This window comes from Octopus bimaculoides, chromosome 7 (genome assembly GCF_046866305.1).
Source record: "Octopus bimaculoides isolate indiv1 chromosome 7, ASM4686630v1, whole genome shotgun sequence".
Taxonomy (NCBI): Eukaryota; Metazoa; Mollusca; class Cephalopoda; order Octopoda; family Octopodidae; genus Octopus; species Octopus bimaculoides.
In genome coordinates, this window is record NC_142934.1 from 12,315,987 (window position 1) to 12,342,298 (window position 26,312).

Sequence of the window (26,312 nt, forward strand, 5' to 3'; positions counted from 1 at the left end):
CAGTGGGACTGAACCCAAAACCATATGGTTGGGTAATTCTTAACCACACAACAATGCCTGTGTCTACACACACACAGATCACAACACAGAACACAACACATATATGAGGGGGAAGTCAAAAATTATCTGCACTTTCGCCATAATATATCCTTATTATTAGCACTCTGCTTTCTGCGCATGCATGCTTATAGTTGGGACTATTGAGGTCACATGTTCAAAGTTTGAGCCTGGTTGCACTGTTTTTCTTTCTGGCTTTACAGTGTCAGCATGGCTGCTCCACTAGCAATGTGCAACAAAGAAGAACAAAGAGCAGTGATCTAAGATACGGCAATGGTAAACTGGTTTACCATTACCATCTCTTGAGCTTGTTGAATCTTCTCATCAGTGGTGGAGGTTGATAGGTGTCCTGCTCCCACTTCGTGCATCATGCTTGGCTGGTGATTTTTAAATTTCTCATTCCACTCATACACACTTCTACGTGGCAGTGCACTGTCCTCGTATTGTGCTAAAAGCTTCCGTTTAATTTCAGTACCTTACACACCTTTGTTCTTCTTTGGTGCACATTGCTAGGGGAGCAGCCATACTTATACGGTAAAACAGGAAAGAAAAATGGCATGGTCAGGCTCCACTTTACCACAATAGTACCAACTATAAGCACGTATGCGCAGAAAGACAGTGTGACAATAATAAAGATATGTTATGGCAAAAGTGCAGATAATTTCTGACTTACCCTCGTACATAGAAACAAAAGCTATATAACACTAAAGTCAAGCAGGCTTCAACTTGAAGACAACAAAAGTAGAGAATTGAGAACCAAAATAAAAAGTTATAAGTGAAATGTTTAAGACATTTTACATAAGTGTCAAAGAGTAGCGTAATAAAAGCCAGTTGATATCTCACAAAACTATGCTATTGTAGCTAAGAGGGACTATTATTATTATTATTATTATTATTATTATTATTATTGTTGTTGTCGTTGTTGTTGCTATTTATTTGTACAGACATAGAAAAGTTATAACTAGAGCTGAACTGGTTTCTTCACAGTGAAAGAATGTGGTTCACCAAGCCTTATTTCAGTTCTATCACCATGGTGTCAAAGGGAACAGACACCCCCCCCCACACACACACACATATATGCACATGTGTGTGTATGTGTGTGTGTGTGTATACACACATATATGTATATATACATATATATACATATATATACATATATATACGTATATATATGTATATATACACACACACACACATATATATATATATATACAAACACATATATATACATACAGATATATACATATATACATACATATATATATATACATATATATACATACACATATATATATATATGTACATATACATATATACATATATATATAAATACGTATATACATACATATACATATATATATATATATACATACATATACATACATATATATATATATATACATACAAATATACATACATACGTATGATTCAACCCACTAAGGGATAGTATCTATCCAATATACTGCTGGGACGGTACCCAATTATTGTTACACTAGTGTTATACCAAGTACAATAAATGGGAGCGGGTAAAAGGGGCGGGAGGTTACCATACACACATATTATATGCATTTGTACACACACACACACACACACACATATATATATCATCATTGTTTAATGTCTGCCTTCCAGGCTGGCACAGGTGAGATGGTTTGACAAAAGCCAGTTAGGCAGAAGCCTGCACCAGACTTCTGTAACTGTTTTCGCAGGATTTTTACAGCTGGATGCCCTTGCTAACACCAACCACTCTAGAGACTTAGTAAATTTTATGTGGCACAAGCACAGGTGAGGTCAGTTTTGGCAAGGATTTTACAGCTGGGTCACCAAGTACTTGCAAGGCAAAAAAAACACACACTCTTTTGAGAGGGGAGGGGGCATTGGAGGAGGTGGTCTTGTGTCAGATGACAAAAGGTTTATAGTGAGGCAGAGAGACAGAAACTGCTATCTTGTTGTAGAGGAAGTACAAAGTAACCGGGTTGGGGGGGGGGGGAGATCAGCAAACAAGACAGAAACAGTGAGAGTGGGAGACAGCAGGATAGAGATGGTAGCAAAGTGCTGGGAATATGCATTAATACAGTGAGACAGGGTGTGGGTGGAACATACAGGCCAGAAGCAAGCAGAGAGCAATGATGCAGTGGCACAGGGTCAAGGGGACAGGATTGGGGAGTGGGAGGTAAGCATAGGGCATGAAGCAGAAATGTGAGGAAGAGAAGAGATGTAGTTTGGTTTGTTGTAGTAGAGTGTATGAGAAATTTTCTTATTAAGTATGTGTGGCAGGGGACACAGCCCTTCTAGAACTCAGTTTTGCTGACATGGGCGGGTCTTCTCAAGAACTTCATATTGTCAGACATCTCGGTCCATTGTGATTTCTTCTGTGAGGCCCAACATTCTGAGATCGGTCCTTACCACTTCATCCTATGCCCTCCTGGGTCTTCCTCTTTCACAGGTGCCATCTACTTTCAGTGATCAGCACTTCTTTATGCAGCTGTCCTCATTCATACGCATCACATGTCCAAACCAACGTAATCTTCTCTCTTGCATGTTACATTTGATTCCTCTTTTGCCCAGCTTTTCTCTCAATACATTTGTATTTTGAAGTAGTTGTATGCTGTCAACTTAATGTGACAGTCCCCTGAAGGGAATAATACTACTGTTGGTTAGACCTAGGAAGCTGCACCGCTTCCTGTCGGCCTTGACACATTTCCTGTGTCCTTCTGTTTACAAGGGAGAGACACTACTGCATAAATTCCTCTGAGAGATTTAGAAAAGTATTATTTCTAAACATTTGTACTTTGTCGTACATGCACACTGATGTTACACATCCAACAGAGCATACTGCCTTCGTTTCTCTCCTGTCTACTCATGTCTTCTGCATTCACACACATGCACATATTTTTTTATATGATAACAATAAAAATAATAATAATCCTTTCTACTATAGGCACGAGGCCTGAAATTTTATGGGAGGGCTTAAATTGATTTCATTGACCCAAGTGTTCAACTGGTAGATAATTTATCGACCCTGAAAAAAGGAAAGACAAAGTCAACCACGGCGAAATTTGAACTCAGAATGTATAAGACGGATAAAATGCCGCTAAGAATTTCGCCCCTTGTGCTAATTAATGGTTCTGCCAGCTCATTGCCTAGAGTAGAAATAATAATAATAATTATTATTATTTTAGCTTCTTTGTCAAAGTTCTTTTGTCACACACCCTGTGACCTCTTCAGTGACTCTCTATCCCACATCCCTCCTCTTGTTCTGCTTCTTCCAAATGGTCACAGGATGTGTGACGAAAGAGCTTTGTGTGAACTGAACCCCAAACCACACAGTTGCAAAGCAAGCTTCTTAACCACACAGCCACACACTGCACCTAAATTATATCTATTTGTTTTTTTTTCTAATTGCTGTTTATTATAATTACCTTCTTGTTAAATTAAGTATATTTGCAGTGAGTTTAAAATAAAATCATAGAAGAAAAAAAATAAAAAAAAAACAAAAAACAATAATAAAACTTGAAACATCAAAGACTGACCTAGCAGGAAGGAGCCAAACAAGAAATGCGAGAATTTGAGGAGAACCAGCTGACACCTAAAGCCTATGCTGTTACATACATATAGTAACATAGGCTTATGACTTTTGCTAAATTCTCCACCCCCCCACTTTTCTTTGTTTTTTTTTTTATACATTTATATATTTATGGGTCTTTGAAATACAGCTATGCAGATGTCTATATGTTGTGTATAAATAAATGTGGTACACAAGCTGCTAAATAACATGAACCTTAGACAGAGAAGTATATACTAAGACATGTAGTTTGTTATAAATGCATAATAATAATAATAATAATAATAATAATAATAATAGTAATCCTTTCTGCCAAAGGCACATAGCATGAAATTTGTGGGGAGGGGACTAGTCGATTACATCAACCCCAGTGTTTCACTGGTACTTAATTTATCAACCCTGAAAGGATGAAGGGCAAATTCGACCTCAGTGACATTTGAACTCAAAATGTAAAAATGGACGGACGCAATGTCGCTAACCATTTCGTCCAGCATGCTAATGATTCTGCCAGCTCGCTGCCCTGACTAGCATAATAATAATTTAATCAGTTGTGAGCAAACAGAAATGGTTTCCCTCCACTTACGTTACAAATGCACTTAAAAGAACTACCAACATCAAAACTCCCATTTCCTCTTACATAAAGTCACTACTGCTAATTACACACACTTAGGGATACCGTTACTTAGAACAAGTTAACAAGGAAGCCTCCAAGTGGTCTCTTGACCTGCTGGATATAGCAGCCAAATCTCCCTTGAATTATCATCATCATCATCATCATCATTATTATTATTATTAATATTATTATTATTATTATTATTATTATTATTATTATTACTAAGGTGGTGAGCTAGCAAAATCGTTAGCAAGCCAAGCAAAATTCTTAATGGCATATCATCTGTCCTTAAGTTCTGAGTTCAAATTCTGCCGAGGTTGACTTTGCCTTTCATCCTTTCAGTGTCAATAAAAAAAAGTACCAGTGGAATACTGAGATCAATTTGATCGACTTAGCCCCTCCCCCGAAAATGCTGGCCTTGTGCCAAAATTTGAAACTATTATTATTATTATTATTATTATTATTATTATTATTATTATTATTATAAGTTAACTAGTGGAGGTGCAATGGCACAGTGGTTAGGGCAGTGGACTCGCAGTTGTAGGATCGCGGTTTCGATTCCCTGACCAGGCATTGTGAGTGCTGAGCGAAAACACCTAAAGCTCCACGAGGCTCCGGCAGGGGGTGGTGGTGAACCCTGCTGTACTCTTTCACCACAACTTTCTGTCACTCTTTCTTCCTGTTTCTGTTGTACCTGTATTTCAAAGGGCCAGCCTTGTCACACCCTGTGTCACACTGAATCTCCCCGAGGACTATGTTAAGGGTACACATGTCTGTGGAGTGCTCAGCCACTTGCACGATAATTTCACGAGCAAGCTGTTCCATCGATTGGATCAACTGGAACCCTCGTCGTCGTAACTGACGAAGTGCCATGATATAAGTTAACTAGTTAACTATTTACCTAATTAACTAATCAATTGTTTGATTGGTCATTCAGTTAATCAGTCAACCAATTACGTTTGTCAAACTCCTTTTGTCAGCATTTGTGACTACAACAATGACATACCATCTCAACTCAAGGTCAGATTCATGTCAGTGGAGAGAGAGAATGGAGTTATGAATGGTGACTTCAACAAACAACCAATCAATTGATTAACAGAATGATTAATCAAACAACTGATTAGTTAGTGGGTTAACTCGTTAATATATAATATATAATAAAGAAGTGAATAGAACCAGTGTATTTATTATTGGCATAACGACTGTCCCAAGATACAACAAAAAATGGATTAAAAATGCTTGTATGTAATCAACCACCAAATGTAAACAAAATAATGAAACCAAAAAATACGTCAGTCATCATAATAATTTAACCCTTTTGTTACCGTATTTCTGTTGAGGTGCACTGTGTTTCTTTCAATTACTTTAAATATAACAAAGAATTTAGAAAAATAACTTAGTTATCATTCAGCTAGTGTTAGGAACATAAATTGTGACAAAGATTTGGTGGAAGATTTTAATTCAAAATTTATGAAAACAGGACATTTGTACTCAGAGCCAGAGCCGGTTTCAGCCGGGTTGGTAACAAAAGGGTTAACTTAGCACTATAATAAAAGTTAGAGGCTATTCAGATATGACTTAAAACTAAAGTGTAATGAGTAAAGTAGTTGTAATTTGACAGAATTTAATCATGAGCAAATCAACAATAAACAAGATGAGGGTAGCAAAATTGGGAATTAACATTTGTAAACGGTTTCAATGTTTAATATGAGCATCTAATTGATAAGATTGGTTATTAAAGTAGTTAAATAAGGACAAAAGAGAAAGGATTCTGAAAACAAAAATTACAACTGAAATTTTATAACTGTATTAGATAACATAAAAGACACACAGGTATGTGAGATGCACTCCAATTTCAGTAGCACATATTTACGCAAAATGGTTTTTAGTGCATGGGAGAATGTAATATGGGTCCAAATTTGCACAGAAGACCGAGGGTGATTCTTTTTTAGACATTTTTTTGAGGAGATTATAGATTAATGAAACTAATACATGTCTGAAGAATATAGGTATACACTTGTTGTGTGTGTAATTAAAAGTGGTGATGCAGTGCTGTGTAAAAGCACCCAGCACACTGTAAAATGGAAGGGCCTCCAGCTGTAGAAATCATGCCAAATCAGTCTGGAGCCTGGTTCAGCTCACCAGCTTGCCAACTCTGGTTGAACTGTCCAGCCCATGCCAGCCCAGACAATGGATGTTAAACGATGACGATGATGATGATGATGATGATGATAACACAGAATCAATACAAGAGAATGGGTGTTTTTGAAAACTAAAAAAAAATATTTTACCTGCATAACAGAGATGAACTCAGAAGATATCAAAGAGTGGTGTGAAAGATAACGGTTCCATACTCATTTTAATTTTATTGGTAACTTTTGATATTTGAACAGTTTCAAAGAGACAAAAATAATGGATTCACCTCAGAGGAAAATAAAACATCTTGGGTATAACTTGTAGTTTATAGAATGTAAACACCAAGTAGCAGAAGGCACTTACAAGTTTCTCAGGCTTGATAAAAGGCTGGGGGGAAGTAGTTAGATGAATTTAATAAGCTAGACAATGTACAAACGCAAAACAGCGGTGAGCGAAAGAGGACACACAAATTGTAATGTGAACTATTTGACCTTCTAAACAAAGGACAGTGGAATATAAAAAAAATGAAGTGGTTTAAATAAACAGGAGAAATGAATGAAATGCATCGACATATATTATTCTAAGCTATTAGAAGCGTTGCCAAAATTAGGAAAATAGAACAATAAACATGCTAATTTAATTAAATTTTCTTTTTTTTTTTTTTGAGAGGTAGATACAATTACAATAGTAGTAAATTAATTTCAGTCATTAGGTCAGTTCAAATACATGTTTGGGATATATCTGACCTGTTGAATTGATCTAGAGTTTATATTTCACACCACTGCTTCGAGCACCACCTACCCACCCGTATACTTAATTTCAGTATTTTGTTGGTCAGTAAATTTGAAATCACCAAGAAGTGATTTTGTGAATTTAAACTATTGCACTAAGTGAATGGAAAGTTAAGATATAACAACTGCTTAGTAATAAGTAAAGAATGTATATAAGAGAAAAAAAAAAAACACTTCAAAAATGTAGGTCAATTCATTAAACAGAAGGTGAAAATTCTGCAAACTCTTGGAATCCTTCTAATTAAACACTTAACTCAAGGCAATTATTATAAAATGAAAGTATTTGCATAGGGAAATTTAATATTCTGCAAGCCAGTCTCTTACTTGTTTCAGTTATTTGATGGTGGCCATGCTGGAGCACCACCTTTAGTCGAGCAAATCGACCCCAGGACTTATTCTTTGTAAGCCTAGTACTTACTCTATCGGTCTCTTTTGCCAAACCGCTAAGTTACAGGGACGTAAACACAGCAGCATCGGCTGTCAAGCGATGTTGGAGGGACAAACACAGACACACAAACACACACACACACACACATATATGACAGGCTTCTTCCAGTTTCCGTCAACCAAATCCACTCACAAGGCTTTGGTTGGCCCGAGGCTATAGCAGAAGACACTTGCCCAAGATTCCATGCAGTGGGACTGAACCCAGGACCATGTGGTTGATAAGCAAGCTACTTACCACACAGCCACTCTTGGAATCCTTCTAATTAAAAACTTAACTCAAGGCAATTATTATAAAATGAAAGTATTTGCATACATTATGTAGTCACAGGGAAATTTAATATTCTGCAAGCCAGTCTCTTAGATACTTTAATATAATTAAGGTAATTTAGTAAGAAGTTGGTGGATACAGAAGATTGTATATGTTTCTATATCGTTGTCTTTGTTTCATTAACCAACAGTAAAATATCATCATTTCCATCATCAATTAATCTTCAGCTTTACTCTTTTACTTGTTTCAGTCATTTGACTGCGGCCATGCTGGAGCACTGCCTTTACAGTTGAGAAAATCGACCCCAGAGTTTATTCTTTGTAAGCCAAGTACTTATTCTATTGGTCTCTTTTGCCAAACCGCTAAGTTATGTGGACGTAAACACACCAGCATCGGTTGACAAGCGATGCTTGGGGGGGAAAAACACACACACACACACACACACATATATATATATACATATATACGACGGGCTTCTTTCAGTTTCCGTCTACCAAATCCACTCACAAGGCTTTGGTCGGCCCGAGGCTATAGTAGAAGACACTTGCCCAAGGTGCCACGCAGTGGGACTGAACCCGGGACCATGTGGTTGGCAAGCTACTTTATTTCATTTTATTTGCCATAAATGCAGTATACAGAGTAGCTGCGGGCTGGACAAGACATTAATGAGATGAGATGAATGATGAACACGATGATATTAATGGGAGAAGACAGAAGCCGCCCGCCGAACTCTGCTTCTCTAAAACATTGTTCTTTTATAAATTACATAAATTTACAAATTGAGGCTATAAACCTCTTACTTCACAATATCATTTTACATTAAGTCTTTGAACTGAGGCACTTGCCTCTTACAATTTTCTTTTTATGGGCCACATGCCTTTTTAATGTGAGGCACTCGTCCTCTTACACTTTACTCCCCGATCAGACTCAGTGCTTCACTCAAGCACCTCGATGGTTCTAGATCGGGCCACTTCAACAAGGAACGAAATTCATCCTCAGGGAAGGAATCCATCACCCTGCACAAGTCTCTTTTCCACACGACCTCCACAGCCACTTGCGGAGGCCAATCAGGGTCCTTGGTACAGGTGAGGATCCCTCTCCTCGGACCTTTCCTAATAAACTTCTTAACAAATTCTTGGACGGCCCCTCCCTTGTGGAATAGGATTACAAATTCTTCCTCCTCGTAGGGTGAGGCCACAGTTTCTACTGTCGGCGGCACAATTCCCACCGACAGGCCTTCCTCCATTGGTGGCACAATTCCCACTAACGGAGCATTAGGACATGCCGGTAGTGTGCTATCAGGCACCGACCGTGTCCCGTTCTTCTTTTTTTAGCTACTTACCACACAGCCATTCCTGTGCCTATGGCATGCTAATGATTCTGCTAGCTCGCCGCTCTCAATGGTTTCAAATTTTGCCACAAGGGCAGCGACTTGTGGGGAGTGAATGCGTTGATTTCATTGGCCCCAGTGTTCAACTACTACTTGATTTATGGACCCTAAAAGGACGAAAGGCAAAGTCGGTCTCGGCGGAATTTGAACTCAAAACATAGTGATAGGCTACTAACAATTCTGCCAACTTGCCACCTTACCACCTTAATAATAATTTTAAAATTATGAGCTTAATATGTCTTGTATGTTATGGAACTGGTATTTAAGAAACATAGCAATATGACACTGCTGAAAGAAAGACCAAGCCATCATAAACTAAGACTAAGATCTACCTGGTGGAAACAGTTAATTGAAAGATTACAAATATCAATATATGACCAAGGTAGGAAAACATCCATAGATTAGTTAATGTTAACACATTTAAAGCAATGAGCATGAAAAAGGAAATTAGAAAGATCAAATTTGATTTTTACTGTATGTTGCTTTTAAGGAGTTAAACCTAAATTAAGTCTTTATTTTTCTCTTCTAAATAAATATAAAATGTATGTATGTGTATGTCTGTGTGTATATATCGGTGTGTGTATTATAGATAGATAGATAGACAGACGGACTGGTAGATAGACAGACGGACTGGTAGATAGACAGACAGACAGATAAATATAGACATATTGTTCAGTTTACACTGTTCCCTATTTATAAACATTTGCTGTGAAAAGAGAGGCGATATTTCAACTGGAAATTTGGGTTGTTTCCCTTGGATCGATAGCTTCTGCATTACTCTAAGCAGTTTCCATTAAACGAGCTTCTGCGATTACTTTTTCCAAATTCATTGGAACTCTAATGCCTTCTTTGCATCATCATCATCATTCAACGTCCGTTGTCCACGCTGACATGGGTTGGACGGTTGGACCAGACTTAGGGTTAGTTGAGGGGCTACACCAGACTCCAGTTTGATTGGGTATGATTTCTACAGCTAGATGCCCTCCTTCCTAACGCCGACCACTCCAAGAGTGTAATGGGTGATTTTACGTGCCTCTGGCACGGGTGCCATTTGCATGGCACCAGTATCTGCCACGACTGTGATTTTACTTGGTTTTACGGGTCTTCTTCTCAAGCACCATATAATATATATATATATATATGTCCCTTCTCCAATTGCTAAATGTCCTTTAAATTTGAAATCTTAATTGTTGATATGACATGGTATGTCATAAGTGTCTGTATATTGTGTTTTTTGTCAATTTAGTTATAAAATAAACAGATTAATCAATGAAATACAGTGTCTGCAAGTTGATGAGTACCTCATATTCCTCTCCATTTTCTTATGGCTATATATATATTATATCAGAAGCTACAGGCCTGAAATATAGTGTTTGTAGAATTCTGACAGAAAATACAATTCTTCACTTGGTTATTGCTTTTGAGACTGTATTTGGAATTTTCAAAAAAAAATTGTATCCTGCTGCTAAATATAGATGTGGAAAAGGGTTGCGAACTGGCAAAATTGTTAGCATGCCGGATGAAACCCCTAGCAGCATTTCATCCTTTTGAGTTCAAATCCCACTGAAGTTGACTTTGCCTCTTATCTTTTTGGGAGTCAATAAAACAAATACCAGTTAATGCAATCAATTTAACCCTTACCTCAAAATTGCTGGCCTTGTGCCAAAATCTGAAACCTAGATGTGGCGAGAGTAACTTTTGCAGAATTGTATTTGGATGCAATGTGCAATATAACTGAAGATTGCAGATGAGAAGAAGTCAGTAAGTAGAATGATTGTTGTTTGATTGAGTTTAGGAATTTAGAAAGGAAGTGTAAGAACAAACAACTAATTACATTCTATATTTGTGTCTGATGAAGGGTGATCAAAGCAATGAGGCTGAAGAAATCTTTCCTTAATCATTGTTGCATTTCATTGAGGAAAATGAGGTGTCCATAGTACGTTCTGGATGAACTTCTGAAAATAATTGTTCCTGAATTTTAGCCAAGGAACAGTTGATATGAATGAAATTGCTTTGGTTGGTGATGAGGTTTAACTCTAGTATTTGAAGTACAAATCTGAATGCTGCCATTTTATTTACAAATGGGTGACTGTAAGTCTTTCACTAAAGTATACCATAATGCACTTGGACTGGATTGAAAGTAACAATAATGATCTCATATCATTTTATCATTTTCACAACAGTCATGGGCACAGGCATGGCTGTGTGGTAACAAGTTTGCTTCACAACCACAGAGTTTCAAGTTCAGTCCCACTGCATGGCACCTTAGGCAATTGTCTTTTACTATATCCTTGAGCTTTGAGCTGACAAAGCCCTGTGAGTGGATTTGGTAGTCAGATACTGAAAAGCCTGTCATATACATGTGTATATATATATATATATATATATATATATATAAAGACTTTTTCAATTCCCAAGTGTTATACTTATACATCTGTTTGTTTTCTACACCACCTGTCTTCATCTGTTTTTTTTGTGAATTCTCGCTATATATATATATATGGTATGTAGCTTGCTTACCAACCACATGGTTCTAGGTTCAGTCCCACTGCGTGACACCTTGGGCAAGTGTCTTCTACTATAGCCTTGGGCCAACCAAAGCCTTGTGAGTGGATTTGGTAGACGGAAACTAAAAGAAGCCTGTCGTATATATGTATATGTATGTGTGTGTGTGTGTGCTTTTGTGTCTCTGTATTTGTCCCCCCACAATATCACTTGACAACCAATGCTGGTGCATTTATGTTCCTGTAACTTAGCGGTTCGGCAAAAGAGACCAATAGAATAAGTACTAGGCTTACAAAGATTAAGTCCTGGGGTCGATTTGCTTGACTAAAAGTGGTAATCCAGTATGACCACAGTCAAATGACTGAGACAATTAAAAGGATAAAAGAATGTGTGTGTGTGTGGGTGTGTGTGTGTGCGTGCGTGTGTATGTGTATAATAACATGAATCTATCAGCTACTACAAAATTCAAACCAACACAGACAGATAGGATGACCTTGAAGTCAAAGATTTTAAACTGACGGAGACAACACTTGAATATCACTCGTGGAAACACAACTGGATCTTATTATGCAAAAAAAATTGCATAATCAAATACCTGTATTTTTGGAGAACCACAGTGGGTGGAAACAACTGTAGTGATTAAAAAGTAACTGTCCAACCATACTCCTTCTTACTGACTCCAATTTCTTCAATTATATATATATATATATATATATATATATATATATAGGGAGAATTGACAAAAAAAAACAAAAATGAAGACAAGTGGAGCAGACAACAAACAGATGTATTAGTATAATGCTCGGGAAGTGAAAAAGTCTTTAACGTTTCGAGCCTATGCTCTTCCACAGAAAGGAACACAGAAAAAAACAAGGAGAGAAGAAAAAAAAAAAAAAAGAATGTGTAGTGGCTAGTGATCTATCATATATATATATGATGGGCTTCTTGCAGTGTCCATTTATCAAATCTACTCACACAAGGTTTTGGTCAGCCCGGGGCTATAGTACAAGATGCTACACGGTGGGATTGAACCCAAAACCATGTGGTTGTGAAGCAAGCTTCTTAACCACGCAGCCATATCAGTAGATAAAAATATTTCTAATTTAATGTATTTGTGGGTCACTGAACAGTTGATATTTTTTAGATAGTTTTTTAGTTTTTTGTATTACTATTTGTTTAATTTTCGCTAGAAATAGATAATTGCGTGGGGTTATTTTTATACTTAAAATATATTACATACATGTAGCTGTGCTTGAGAAGATCTGTTGAGTCAAGTGAAATCATTGTTGAGGCCAATGCCAGTGCTGCCTGACTGGCTCCCATGCTGGTGGCACATAAAAAGTACCATTTGAGCGTGGTTGAAGCCAGTGCCAGCGGACTGACCCTCAAGCTGGTGGCACATAAAGAGCACCATCCGAGTGTGGTCAATGCCAGTGCTGCCTGACTAGCCCTCATGCCAGTGGCATGTAAAAAGCAACCATTACACTCTCAGAATGGTGGTTGGCATTAGAAACGGCATCCAGCTGTAGAAACCTTGCCAGAACAGATTGGAACCTGGTGCAGCCTACTGGCTTGCCAAGGCCTCAATCGGGCTGTCCAACCCATGCCAGCATGGAAAGCGGACATTAAACGATGATTATGATGATAATGATGATGATGATGTAGGCCAAAGGTAAATGTTAAAAACAAAACATTCAAAAGCACTGGAGATGGTACCACATAAAATCACTGGTGCTGGTGCCATCTAAAAAGCACTGGTGATGGTGCCACATAAAAAGTATCCAGTATACTCTGTAAAGTGGTTGGCATTAGGAAGGGTATTCAGCTGTAGAAATCAAATCAAAACAGGCCATAAAACCTGGTGTGGACTCTGGCCTTGCCAGCTACTGTCAAGCTGTCCAACCCATGCCAGCATGGAAAGCAGGTGTTAAATGATGATGATGATGATGATGATGATGATGATGATGATGATGATTTATTATAAATAGAAAGTGTTGACCCCTGGTTAAAATAAAATAATATATAAAAAGTCAATAACAAACAGTAAAATAATTCAATTAAGTGTACTTACACTTTCAAGGCAGTTTCTAACTCTTTTAAATCATCTTGTTTCTTTTTTAAATCCTTGGTAATTTTACTTAGAAAATCTTCAAAGTTTTCTACTACAACAGGATCATCTTCTCTGCGTAACTGAATCCAAAGTTCCTTAATATGCTTGATAGAGCCGTCACTATAAAAATGATAGAAATCAATGAAAGAAATTTAGCTTCATAAATATAGAATACAGTAGAACCTCACAGTATGGGTAATTTGCTTGTACAAGCTGAGACTCATGTAATTTTTTGTCTTGAAGTATGATTGGAGATCCGAAGTATGAGCACACAAATTATCCCATCTTTAAGGTAATTCAGTTAATAAAACCAGTTTACATATTTCTTTTGCATTCTCTTTTTTATAATTCTTATTTTACTTGTAACTACACACACCTCTTCTGTTTCAAAACCCATAAAAAGTTATTTTTGAGTGGTTTTTAGGGGCTGGAATGGATTAATTAGTTTTTAGTTAATTTCAATGGGAAAAATTGGATTAATTATTTTTTAGTTAATTTCAATGGGGAAAATTGATTTGTAAAACAAGTAAATCGTAAGACAAGCTTGGTCATGGAATGAATTAAACTCATCCTACAAGGTATCACTGTAATAGATTTATGATATAGAAGCACAAGCTTTCAAATTTCATGGATAAATATAGTCAATTAAATCAGTACTTGGAACAACGGAAGCAATATTATGATAGGCATCTTCCAGTTTCCATCTACAAATTTCAATCACAAGGCATTGGTCAACACACAGCTATAGCAGAAGACACCAGCCACAACAGTGTCCACACAGTGAGGCTGCATCCTAAACAACATGGTTCCAAACCAAACTTCTTTATAGCATGGTCAGGCCCGCACATATTAGAGTACCATAAGAAAATTAATTCAAGAAGACTAAATCTTACTCATGAATGACATCTTTAGCACCGACTGTAGTAAACATCTCAGTAAAAGCCTGATCATCCATTTCTTCATTTTCCACCCCATAAACATGTTCCTCTTGATGTGGTTCAGCTGGTATTCCAATGAAACGATCTGTTAAAAGAAAAGACAAATGAAATTAATTGTTATTATACTGTAGTTCATACGTATGAAGTATTATATGAGTAATGCATTCTATATTTCCTTTCCAACCATGAAGTGATCAAGACAACTGAAATCTTGCACTTGCAGTAGTATTCTTCAATATCTGATATGAAACAAAAACAACAAACAAACAGAAAGCAATCCAAATGAATATCTTCTTTATTCTCTGTGACTTTATTGGGGTTAAACGCTACAGTGACTAATAGAGAAAAAGGGCACAAGCAAATTATAATGAAAACCCAATGTTCTGTGAAATGAATGCTAACACACACATTCACACACACACATTCACACACACATACACACACACACATTCACACACACATACACACACGTGTAGATGGATGGATGGATGGATGGACAGAAAGACAGCTAGATAAACAGATAATTTGAAAAACCAATAGATAATATAGGTTTGGTAACACAAACAAGAAAACAGAAGTCAAAACATGAGTATATATACATACATACATATATATCTCTCTCTCTTTTTCTCTTTCTTTACTTGTTTCAGTCATTTGACTGCGGCCATACTGGAGCACCGCCTTTTAATCGAGCAAATCGACCCCAGGACTTATTCTTTGGAAGCCTAGTACTTATTCTATCGATCTCTTTTGCCGAACCGCTAAGTTACGGGGACGTAAACACACCACAAAACACCATTTGAGCATGGCCATTGCCAGTACCACCAGACTGGCTCTCATGCCAGTGGCACGTAAAAGCACCCACTACACTCTCGGAGTGGTTGGTATTAGGAAGGGCATCCAGCTGTAGAAACTCTGCCAGATCAGATTGGAGCATGGTGCAGCCATCTGGTTCGCCAGTCCCCAGTCAAATCGTCCGACCCATGCTAGCATGGAAAGTGGACATTAAACGATGATGATGATGTATGTGTATGCTTTATGTTTATATGGTTGAATGACTGCATAGGGCTCAAATGTTTGCTTTCTAAGGCTGAATATCCTTCTTAACCTCAATCAATTTTACTGAGCAAGCTTTGTTATTCATTTTTTGCATGATGACCACACAAGTGTTGGTGCCATGAAAAAACACATCTACTACACTCTGTAAATTGGTTGGCATTAGGAAGGGCATCCAACATTAGAAACCACACCAAGGTAGACACTGGACCATGATAGAATCCTCAGACTGCACCGTGTAGCATTTTGGATCCTGTCAAACCATTTAACCCATGTCTGCATTAATGGAAATTAACCTTTAGCACACTATACTTTCTCTAGAATTGTTTCCACTGTGACAACCCTGTTTCTACAGGGGAGAAAACTCATATGGTGACATGATACACCTACAGTGTGCTAAGGATGATGATGATGATGGACCCTGAGAGATTTTTAAGATGTGTTTCTAGGTAACTGAAGAAATAGCTTATCATTTTGGAAGTAATTGTGCCTGTAGTTCTTTTATCTATTCCTTTCATTGAGTAGGTGATCTATAGGTGTGGCCTAAGTGCAACGTGTCAAGATATGAAGTGTGCTGTTTTTGTGTTCTTTGTAGTTTATTTTGATTTATTGCATACAAGTCAATAATGGGCCAGGTAAAGCTCATATAATTTATCATACATTTAATGCACTGTATTCATGCCATTGTTGTCTCTGATAGCTGCCAAAAATGTGGTATCTATGCATGCTCTAAGAATGTTTGTGTGTCCTTTGCTTTCTTTTCTTTGACTCATATATATATATATATATATATATATATATATATATATATATATGTGTATATGTATATATGTATATATGCTGCAAATATTGCAGAGGTGTGCCATGTAACTTAACGCCTACTTAAATTTGTCTCTTGTGTTTATGTTGTTGAATGTTATGACTGGTTGTATTTGATGTCTTCTGGTGTTAATAGTAAGAAAGAAAATATTGGGTTTAGTAGGAATTACTTCAAGTTTGTTATTGTTCTTTAGCCATATTCTAGAAAATTAAAGCTGAGTTGTAGACATCAGTCTGCAGCTATTTAGTTTATGTATTTCCCGTTTTTTTATTTATTTTTTTTAAATATTTTTAGACTCTGGTAAAAGAAAGGGGTTAGGTAGATGCCACATATCTTGAATTCTGTGTTCCTATCTTTTTTATGTTATGTTTGGTGAGTGACCTTGAAAAAGTATTTGATTACATGACTTACAACGAGAACAGTATATTACTTGAAGTTGTTATTGTGATATGTGGTGTGGCCATTAATAGATTTATTAATCTAAAGCGGCGAACTGGTAAAACCATTAGCGGTTCGGCAAAAAGAGACCTATAGAATAAGTGCTAGGCTTACAAAGAATAAGTCCCGGGGGCGATTTTCTCGACTAAAGGTGGTGCTCCAGCATGGCCACAGTCAAATGACTGAAACACGTAAAAGAGCGTGCTAACAATTCTGTCAGCTCATTGTCTTCAGGAAAACATATATTGGCATCAGGAATGGTATTTGCTTGCAGAAAACTGCTTCATGAAAACTCATCCAACCCATGCTAGCATGGAAAAAATGTGAACATAAAAAACAATGATGATGATTAAGACTATTTGGCATAATACAATAGATGTCCTCTAATCAGATGGGAACTCAAACAACCATTCAGAGTTGTTTACTCAAGGGAACAACTATTTACTAAAATAGCAATGTTTGGTCTCCTTAACACACAATTTCCAAATCTTTACAGTGAAATTACTTTTGAAATGGAGAACTAATCAAAGTTTACTTTCAAACAAATAGTTTTTTTTTTTTTGCTAAACTGAAGAAAATGTTATTTCTGTCTCAGTGATAAATAACAAACAAGATTTAATCAAATCCTATTAGTTCAGTAAAATATTGCTTTGAAATTAGAATATCACAGAGTTTGTGTTTTTTTCCAAATATATTTACTGCAACAAAAACAATATATATATATATATATATATATATATATATATATATATATATATATATGGAGAGAGAGAGAGACAGACAGACAGACAGACAGACACACAGGCTTGTACATATATATAGAGAGACACAGAGAGAGAGGCACGTGTGTGTGTATATGTACATCTATTTCTAGCATATAGGAGTCCACATTTGCTGGTCATTCCTCTTATTTTTGTATATATATATATATATATATATATATATATATATATATATATATATATATATGTATGTATATATATATATGCTGTATCGCACAGAGGAGATGATAAAGGATTGTATACACACTCACATACACACGCATATATACATAGACATGGCTCAGTGGTTAGAGCGTCAGGCTCACAATGATGAGGTTGTGAGTTTGATTCTCAGACCAGGCTGTGTGTTGTGTCCTTGAGCAAGACACTTTATTTCCTGTGGCTCCAGTTCACTCAGCTGTAGAAACGAGTTGTGATGTCACTGGTGCCTTATTGGCCTTTGCCCTTCCTTTGGATAAGCTACTTTAAACAACTAAGAAATAACCCAAAACATTTATGGCTTAAGAATTTTATTACGCATGTTAGAAAAATGAACCCTTCCCAGCGAGTAATAACTTTGTCTCAAGTGCAACTCCTTGAATTGAGGAATTTCTTCGAATGGTATTTTTATGTGTTTTGGCTTAGAAGTGTAAGGGAGTTCCCGTGCAGTGTGGTTGGTCTGTTTTTTTTCTTTGTTTTCTTTTGCATTTTAGTCATTTGCTTCTTATTTTTATTGTATTTTGTTTACAGGTAATGATTTTCGTGTGGGTCACATTAAACAATGCATGAACGTGTGGGCGTTGGTAGATCGATGCTGTATCTAATTTTACGACAAGTAAAAAATGACAATAATCTAAATATTTCAGTCAGTTGAATGGGTGTGGTGTCCATACAAGAGGCATATATAAATGTTTTGTCACTGAAATATGCAGAAAATAACTTATTTATCATAGTACAAACCTGCTATCTTAAAGATTGTGTATTTGGTATGGACATTGTGTTTCTGCTACAGTGATAAATTAGTGTATTGTATGGCCTTGCATATGTGTGCGTTATGTGTATCTGTCTGTATTATATATGTGTATATATATGAATATAGATTTGGTGAAACAAACAAGAAAATAGAAAACAGAACATAATCATACATAAGTACCAATGCACAAAGCAGTAGTCCGTTGAGTCACTCTGTAACTTCATATATATATATCATCATCATCATCATCATCATCATCGTTTAACGTCCGCTTTCCATGCTAGCATGGGTTGGACGATTTGATTGAGGACTGGTGAAACCGGATGGCAACACCAGGCTCCAGTCTGATTTGGCAGAGTTTCTACAGCTGGATGCCCTTCCTAACGCCAACCACTCAGAGAGTGTAGTGGGTGCTTTTACGTGTCACCCGCACGAAAACGGCCACGCTCGAAATGGTGTCTTTTATGTGCCACCCGCACAAGCCAGTCCAGGGGCACTGGCAACGATCTCGCTCGAAAATCCTACAGGAGCCAGTCAGGCGGTACTGGCAACGGCCACGCTCAAAATGGTGCATCTCATGTGCCACCCGCACAAGAACCAGTCCAGGGGCACTGGCAACGATCTTACTTGGCTTGCCGGGTCTTCTCACGCACAGCCCATTTCCAAAGGTCTCGGTCCGTAGTCATCGCCTCGGTGAGGCCCAATGTACGAAGGTCTTGCCTCACCACCTCAGCCCAGGTCTTCCTGGGCCTACCTCTTCCACGGGTTCCCTCAACTGTTAGGGTGTGGCACTTTTTCACGCAGCTATCCTCCTCCATTCTCACCACATGTCCATACCAGCGCAATCGTCTCTCTTGCACGCCACAACTGATGCTTCTAATGTTCAGCTTTTCTCTCAAGATACTTACACTCTGACGGGTATTCACATTGACATTACACATCCAACGGAGCATACTGGCTTCATTCCTTGCGAGCTTACGTATGTCCTCAGCAGTTACAGCCCATGTTTCACTGCCATGTAGCATGGTTGTTCGTACGCATGCGTCATACAGTCTGCCTTTTACTCTGAGTGAGAGTCCCTTTGTCGCCAGCAGGGGTAAGAGCTCTCTAAACTTTGCCCAGGCTATTCTTATTCTAGCAGCTACACTTTCAGCGCACCCACCCCCACTACTAACTTGGTCGCCCAGATAGCGGAAGCTATCGACTACCTCTAGTTTTTCACCCTGGAATGAGATAGAAGTTGTTTCCTGTTTGTTTGCAGTCTTTATTGCACCTGAACATCTGCCACAAACAAAAACTAACTTGCTAGTTAACCTGCCTTTGATGTTGCTGCACCTCTTATGTGTCCATAGCTTGCACCGGGTACATCTTATAGAGTTACTACCTACTCCTTTTCTACATACTGAGCAGGGCCATCTACCTGAAGGGGTTTGTGTTTTATCTACCTTCCTACTTATTAGGATTTTGGTTTTAGCTAGGTTGACTCTAAGGCCCTTCAATTCTAGACCTTGCTTCCACACCTGAAACTTCTCCTCTAGTTCTGATAGTGACTCCGCAATTAGGGCAAGGTCATCAGCATAGAGGAGCTCCCAGGGGCAGCCTGTCTTGAACTCCTCTGTGATTGCCTGGAGGACTATGGTAAATAATAGGGGGCTGAGGACGGAACCTTGGTGGACCCCTACCTCTACCCGGAATTCATTGCTGTACTCATTTCCAACCCTCACCTTACTGGCAGCATCTCTGTACATGGCTCGCACAGCTCTCACTAACCATTCTTCTATCCCAAGTTTCCTCATTGACCACCAGATAAGGGATCGGGGGACCCTGTCAAAGGCTTTCTCCATGTCAACGAAAGCCAGGTACAGAGGTTTATCCTTAGCTAGGTATTTCTCCTGCAACTGTCTCACTAGAAATATATATATATATATATATATATATATATATATATATATATTCAATTTTGGGGGATTAATCGATATGCGGGTATTCTATTCCAGATAATACAAAAATAACCTAATGAGTATATCTGACAGTAAACTCATGGTATCAGTTTGCACATCACAAAATAACACTTAAAGGATATAACTAAAAATTACCAGCTATATAATGTACCTCATTAATTATATCATACTTTAGTTATTACTTATATCTATTAAATATGAAGGAACTACACATGTTTCAGTATTGGAAGATTACAATATATATACATATACACAACTGTACACCTATATATATACATATATAAATACATATATGCAATCATCATATAATGGAAAGCAGATGTTAAATGATGATGATATATATATATATATATATATATATATATATATATATATATATATACACAAATATAAAGGGGTGCTGAAAAGTTCCTTATTTTGGTTAAAAGAAAATGCAGGAAGATCAGTTGGTTATGATTTTATTCAAGGTATTCCCCTCTCAGATTCACACACTTATTGTTGTGGTCCTTCAGTTTTTCTAAGCCCTGGAAAGAACTCGGAAGGCAAGGCCTCCAACCAGGCCTTTTGAAATACCCTTAATGCAAGGAACTTTTCAGCACATCTTTGTATATTCAATAGGCTAACCAAGGTGTTGAATTAATGGACTGAAACTGAAACCACACGGTTGCAAAGCAAGTTTCTTAACCATACAGCCATGCCTGCATCTAAATCATAATTTATCTGAGCTAGTTTAAATAACGCCAAAATCTTAAAGAAACAACTTTTTTTTCTTTGCCAAATAAACACATGCATTATATATTCATTCTTCACTCATTTATTATTGTTCCTATTTATCTTAAGTCCATTGTCTGGAAATCTTTTATCACACATCAGCTCATGGTTTATTGATAAAATTTTAGCTCATTATGCTAGTTAAAATTTTCTTCAGAAAATTCCTTTATTATTCAATTGCTCATTTAGAGAACCATTTATATATGGCTACCCGGCTGTATGTTGAAAGGAAGTGGGAAGTATTATTAAATTTAATGACATCTCAGTCCTTTCATTAATATATGCATACTTAATGAGAACATGCATAAACAAACATGAATAAAAAGAAAGGAAATTAGCAAAATGTAATATAATATAATATTATATGTGTGGTAAGTAGCTTGCTTACCAACCACATGGTTCCAGGTTCAATCCCACTGTATGGCATCATGGCCAAGTGTCCTCTACTGTAGCTGTGGGCTGACCAAAGCCTTGTGAGTGGATTTGGTAGAATGAAACTGAAAGAAGCACGTCGTGTGTGTGTGTGTGTGTGTGTGTGTGTGTGTGTGTGTGTGTGTTTGCGTGTCTGTGTTTGTTCTCCCACCATCGCTAGACAACCAATGCTGGTGTGTTTACGTCCCCATAACTTAGCAGTCCAGCAAAGTTACGTCCCCGTAACTTAGCAGTTCAGTAAAAGAGACTGATAGAATAAGTACTAGGCTTACAAAGACTAAGTCCTGGGGGCGATTTGCTCAAAAAAAGGCAGTGCTCCAGCATGGCCACAGTCAAACGACTGAAACAAATAAAAGAATATATATAGTGAAAGTGTTTGGTTCAGTGATTATGACATCAGGTTCACAATCATGTGACATAACTGCATATTTCCATCCACATGTATCCTCCTGCTTTGCCTTGTCCATTCCTCGAATGGGCTTTATAGAAACATTTTTCTTATTTCTTTATTGCCCACAGGGGGCTAAATATAGAGGGGACAAACAAGGACAGACAAAAGGATTAAGTCGATTACATCGACCCTAGTGCGTAACTGGTACTTAATTTATCGACCCCAAAAGGATGAAAGGCAAAGTCGACCTCGGCGGAATTTGAACTCAGAACGTAAAGACAGACGAAATACCGCTAAGCATTTCGCCCGGCATGCTAACATTTCTGCCAGCTCGCCGCCGACTTTAAAGAAACATTTTTCTTTGAATAAAAAGATAAAGAACATATTTTTTAAAAAATATAATAGCGTGCAAACTTACGAAATCCTTCTGTAAATTCTTTTAGGGTAAGATATCCGTTCTTGTCATCATCTAAAATGTCGAATACTTGTTCCAATGCTTCAGGAGGAAGGGATAACTCTGGTTGTAGTCTCTGTAAGTCAAACTTATTGACAAAGCCTTTCCCTTCTTTGTCACATAGTATAAATAGTTCACGTGACTTTTTATACTGCATGTCTTGTAAATCATCTACGGTGAGGTTTGTACTCCCCATGGTTCCAGTTTCGGTTTCATACATTGTTAAGTTGGAGGAAATCCAACTATGAACCACAATTAATTGATTTTAACTTCTTTTTTTACAAAATTTAGAAGTAACAGGGGAGTGTTTTCTTCTAAGGTGTTGGACTTTTGAATGCTATCATTTTGTTCTTTTATATTGAACGTCTATCTGAAAGACAACAAAATAAAAATTCTATTAAATATGGTTTCATATATATCGTCCAACCCATGCTAGCATGGAAAGCGGACGTTAAACGATGATGATGATGATGATGATATGGAAGAAAGAGGAGGGGGAGAAGGCTGAAGATGAAGAAGAAGAAACAGTACTAATTTTTTCATGTCACAGTTAATTCATCCCAAAGTTTATTTTTACAATCAAATCATTTCAAAATACAATACCTGTACAAAAACAGCTTATCATGAACAAATTATTTCAAAAAATGTCGCTACATATTCCAAAATATCATGTCGCATCTAAAATGCTTTACTACAATCAAAGGATTTCGAGATTACACATTCCAAATTACATTTTTACATTCATGTCATCTCCAAATACATTTGGTAGCCAGAAACTCCGTGTGTGTGTGTGTGTGTGTACATGCATGCATGTGTGCACGTGAGTCCGTGTGTGTTATCAAAAACTTAATCCTCATCATCATTTAATAATGTCCATCTGCCATACTGAAATGGGTTGGACAGCTTGACAGGAATTGGCAAGCCTGAAGACTGCACCAAGCTCTACTGCCTTTTTTGGCATGGTTTCAATGGTTGGATGTTCTTACTCATACCAACCACTTTGCAGAGTGTACAGGGTGCTTTTTACATGGCACCAGCACCAGCGAGCTCACCAAGAAACTTGCAAGACAAAGATCCTTCAATTGAGAGGGAGAATGGTATTAAGTGAGGTTAGTGTGTGTGTGTGTATGTATATACTTTTATATTGATATATTTCCAAGTAGTATATTCATGGTTATGGCATATAACTAATCAGAAAGTTTACTATTGCACTTGTCAATACCAAATACATAAATATGTGTGTGTGTATGTGCATGTGCGTATGTGTGTGTGTGTGCGTGCATGTGTGTGTTTCCTTTTGTCTTGCTTCTGTAGATCCATAATTAAGTTGTTAGGAAAAATATGAGGAATATTGTTGTCTTCACCATAAAATATGAAAATTTGGAAGCAACCATAAATGCACACATGGACATTAACGAACCGTTTATACAAGCTTTCCCTGTCACTTACATGTGTTTGTTGTTCAAATGTCAGCTCATTGGCTGAATATATTTTTCTTCAGAAAAACTGTTCACTACAAAATTTGTTAATTTAATGTACCGTCCAAATATGCTCTACCAACATTTATACACATCTGTAGTCTATTCATGGTTTGTTGCTCAAATTTTAAACCATTAAGAAGATGGATTACTAGTGGTATATACGCATACAGATCGTCAGCTCATGGTTCATTGATGAAATTTTAGCTCATTATGCTAGTTAAAATTTTCTTCAGAAAAATCCTTTGTTATTCAATTTGTTCATTTAGGGAACCATTTATATATGGCTATCTGGCTGTATATTGAAAGGAAGTGAGATGTATCATTAAATTTAATGACATCTCAGTCCTTTCATTAATATATGCATACTTAATGAGAACATGCATAAACAAACGTGAATAAAAAGAAAGGAAATTAGAATAAGGAGCCAGATGTTAGCCCTTCAGCCAGTTTACATTTACTACCCAAATTTATTGACATTACAAATTCAGTTGTTAATTTGAAAGAGAAAGAGAGAGAGAGAAAGAAGCTTAAAGTACTTCCATGATTTAATATATGATTTTTGTATTTTTTTACAACACAGGAAACATAGGTGGCTAACCGGATACTGTATTTGTGTTTTTACTATTAATTACAATAAATGCTCTATTGATTACTAAAGAGATAAAAGAAAAAAAGTAGTTCAATGCTGTATGATAAAGAAAATTAAGCTTTAAATTGATAAACTATTCTTCTCAGAAACAACACACAGAAATGGAAATAAAGAGAATGGATATATATATATATATATATATATATATATATATATATATACGTAAATATATATATATATACATATATATAAAGAGAATGGATATATAATATATATATATATATATATATATATATATATAGTTTCTGCAATGGAACTGCTAACTGATATTATCTTTTACTAAGGATTTACTTAATTCTTCAATCGTGGAACTACCAACTACTATCATCTTTTACTTTGGACACTTCTTAATTCTTTGATCATTTGGTAACTGCTATTATTCTTAATTAAGGCTATTCTTTATTTCTCTCTGATGACGGTCTAGTTAGCTTATGTAGAAGTCTTTATTCAATTCTAGAAACAGTTGTAGGAGACTTTATGTATTTACTATAACCACTCTGTATTATGTTTAAATTATAGATTATAAACTAAATGCTCTGAAGTGATATTGCATGTTTTGCTTGTTTATTGCTTCATATATATATATATATATATATATATATATATATATATATATATATATGCTCAATGATGAACCACTTCTAGCCATCTTTGATAGGCAGCTTCAACACTGCCTTCCTTCAGCTGCAGTTCAAGCCAAAGTTTTAGTGGTAAACCTTACTAAGCACTTATAGTTTATAGTACATATCTATTACATTGTCATTAGACGAAAACTTTTTATATGCGTTTATATGCAAGGGGGTATGTATTGTGCTTGTGTTCCTTTGCTCTGACATAGTTGTAAATAATGATCCCCCATCATAGAAGCAGTGACTTTGGTTTCCAATTTTCTACAGAAACATGTCCAGCCATGATGTCTAATGACAGAACAGGTAGAGGATTCAGTTATAGAAAAGTTACTTCAACAATTTATCTGACCTATGCAAGCAAGTGAAGTAGAATGCTAAAATCATGCTGATGATGATAATGATGACGTATGTATGTATGTTAAGAAGTAAAAATTTGCATAAATATATTCTCGTTAAAGATCTAATGACATTACAGTATGGAGGCAGTAGCTTCATTTATAGATATTAATTATCCTATTACAAAAGTCTCAGACTCAATTATCAACTGTGGATACAATTAGTTAAAGTGAAGCAACAACCTAAAGGATGTAACAAGTACAAAAATAATTAACTTATATTTTTCAAACTAATTGAATTTTATTTTAATTTGTGGATCAGTCTCTCAGAAATTCAGGTA

At 36.7% G+C, this 26,312-nt stretch overlaps 1 protein-coding gene across 4 annotated transcripts in view; it reads right to left on the minus strand.

Annotated features, from left to right (window-relative positions):
• LOC106869750 (EF-hand calcium-binding domain-containing protein 4B) overlaps nt 1-26,312 on the minus strand; it is a 110,638-nt gene that overhangs the window by 58,297 nt on the left and 26,029 nt on the right. For all 4 annotated transcript variants that reach the window (XM_014915615.3, XM_089354762.1, XM_014915614.3 and 1 more), the window contains exons 2-4: nt 22,842-23,247; nt 14,776-14,905; nt 13,844-14,002 (exon numbers count right to left, since the gene is read on the minus strand). In XM_014915615.3, the coding sequence (XP_014771101.1) occupies nt 13,844-14,002; nt 14,776-14,905; nt 22,842-23,097 (545 nt within the window). In that variant the 5' untranslated portion in view covers nt 23,098-23,247. The remainder of the gene's footprint in view (nt 1-13,843; nt 14,003-14,775; nt 14,906-22,841; nt 23,248-26,312) is intronic.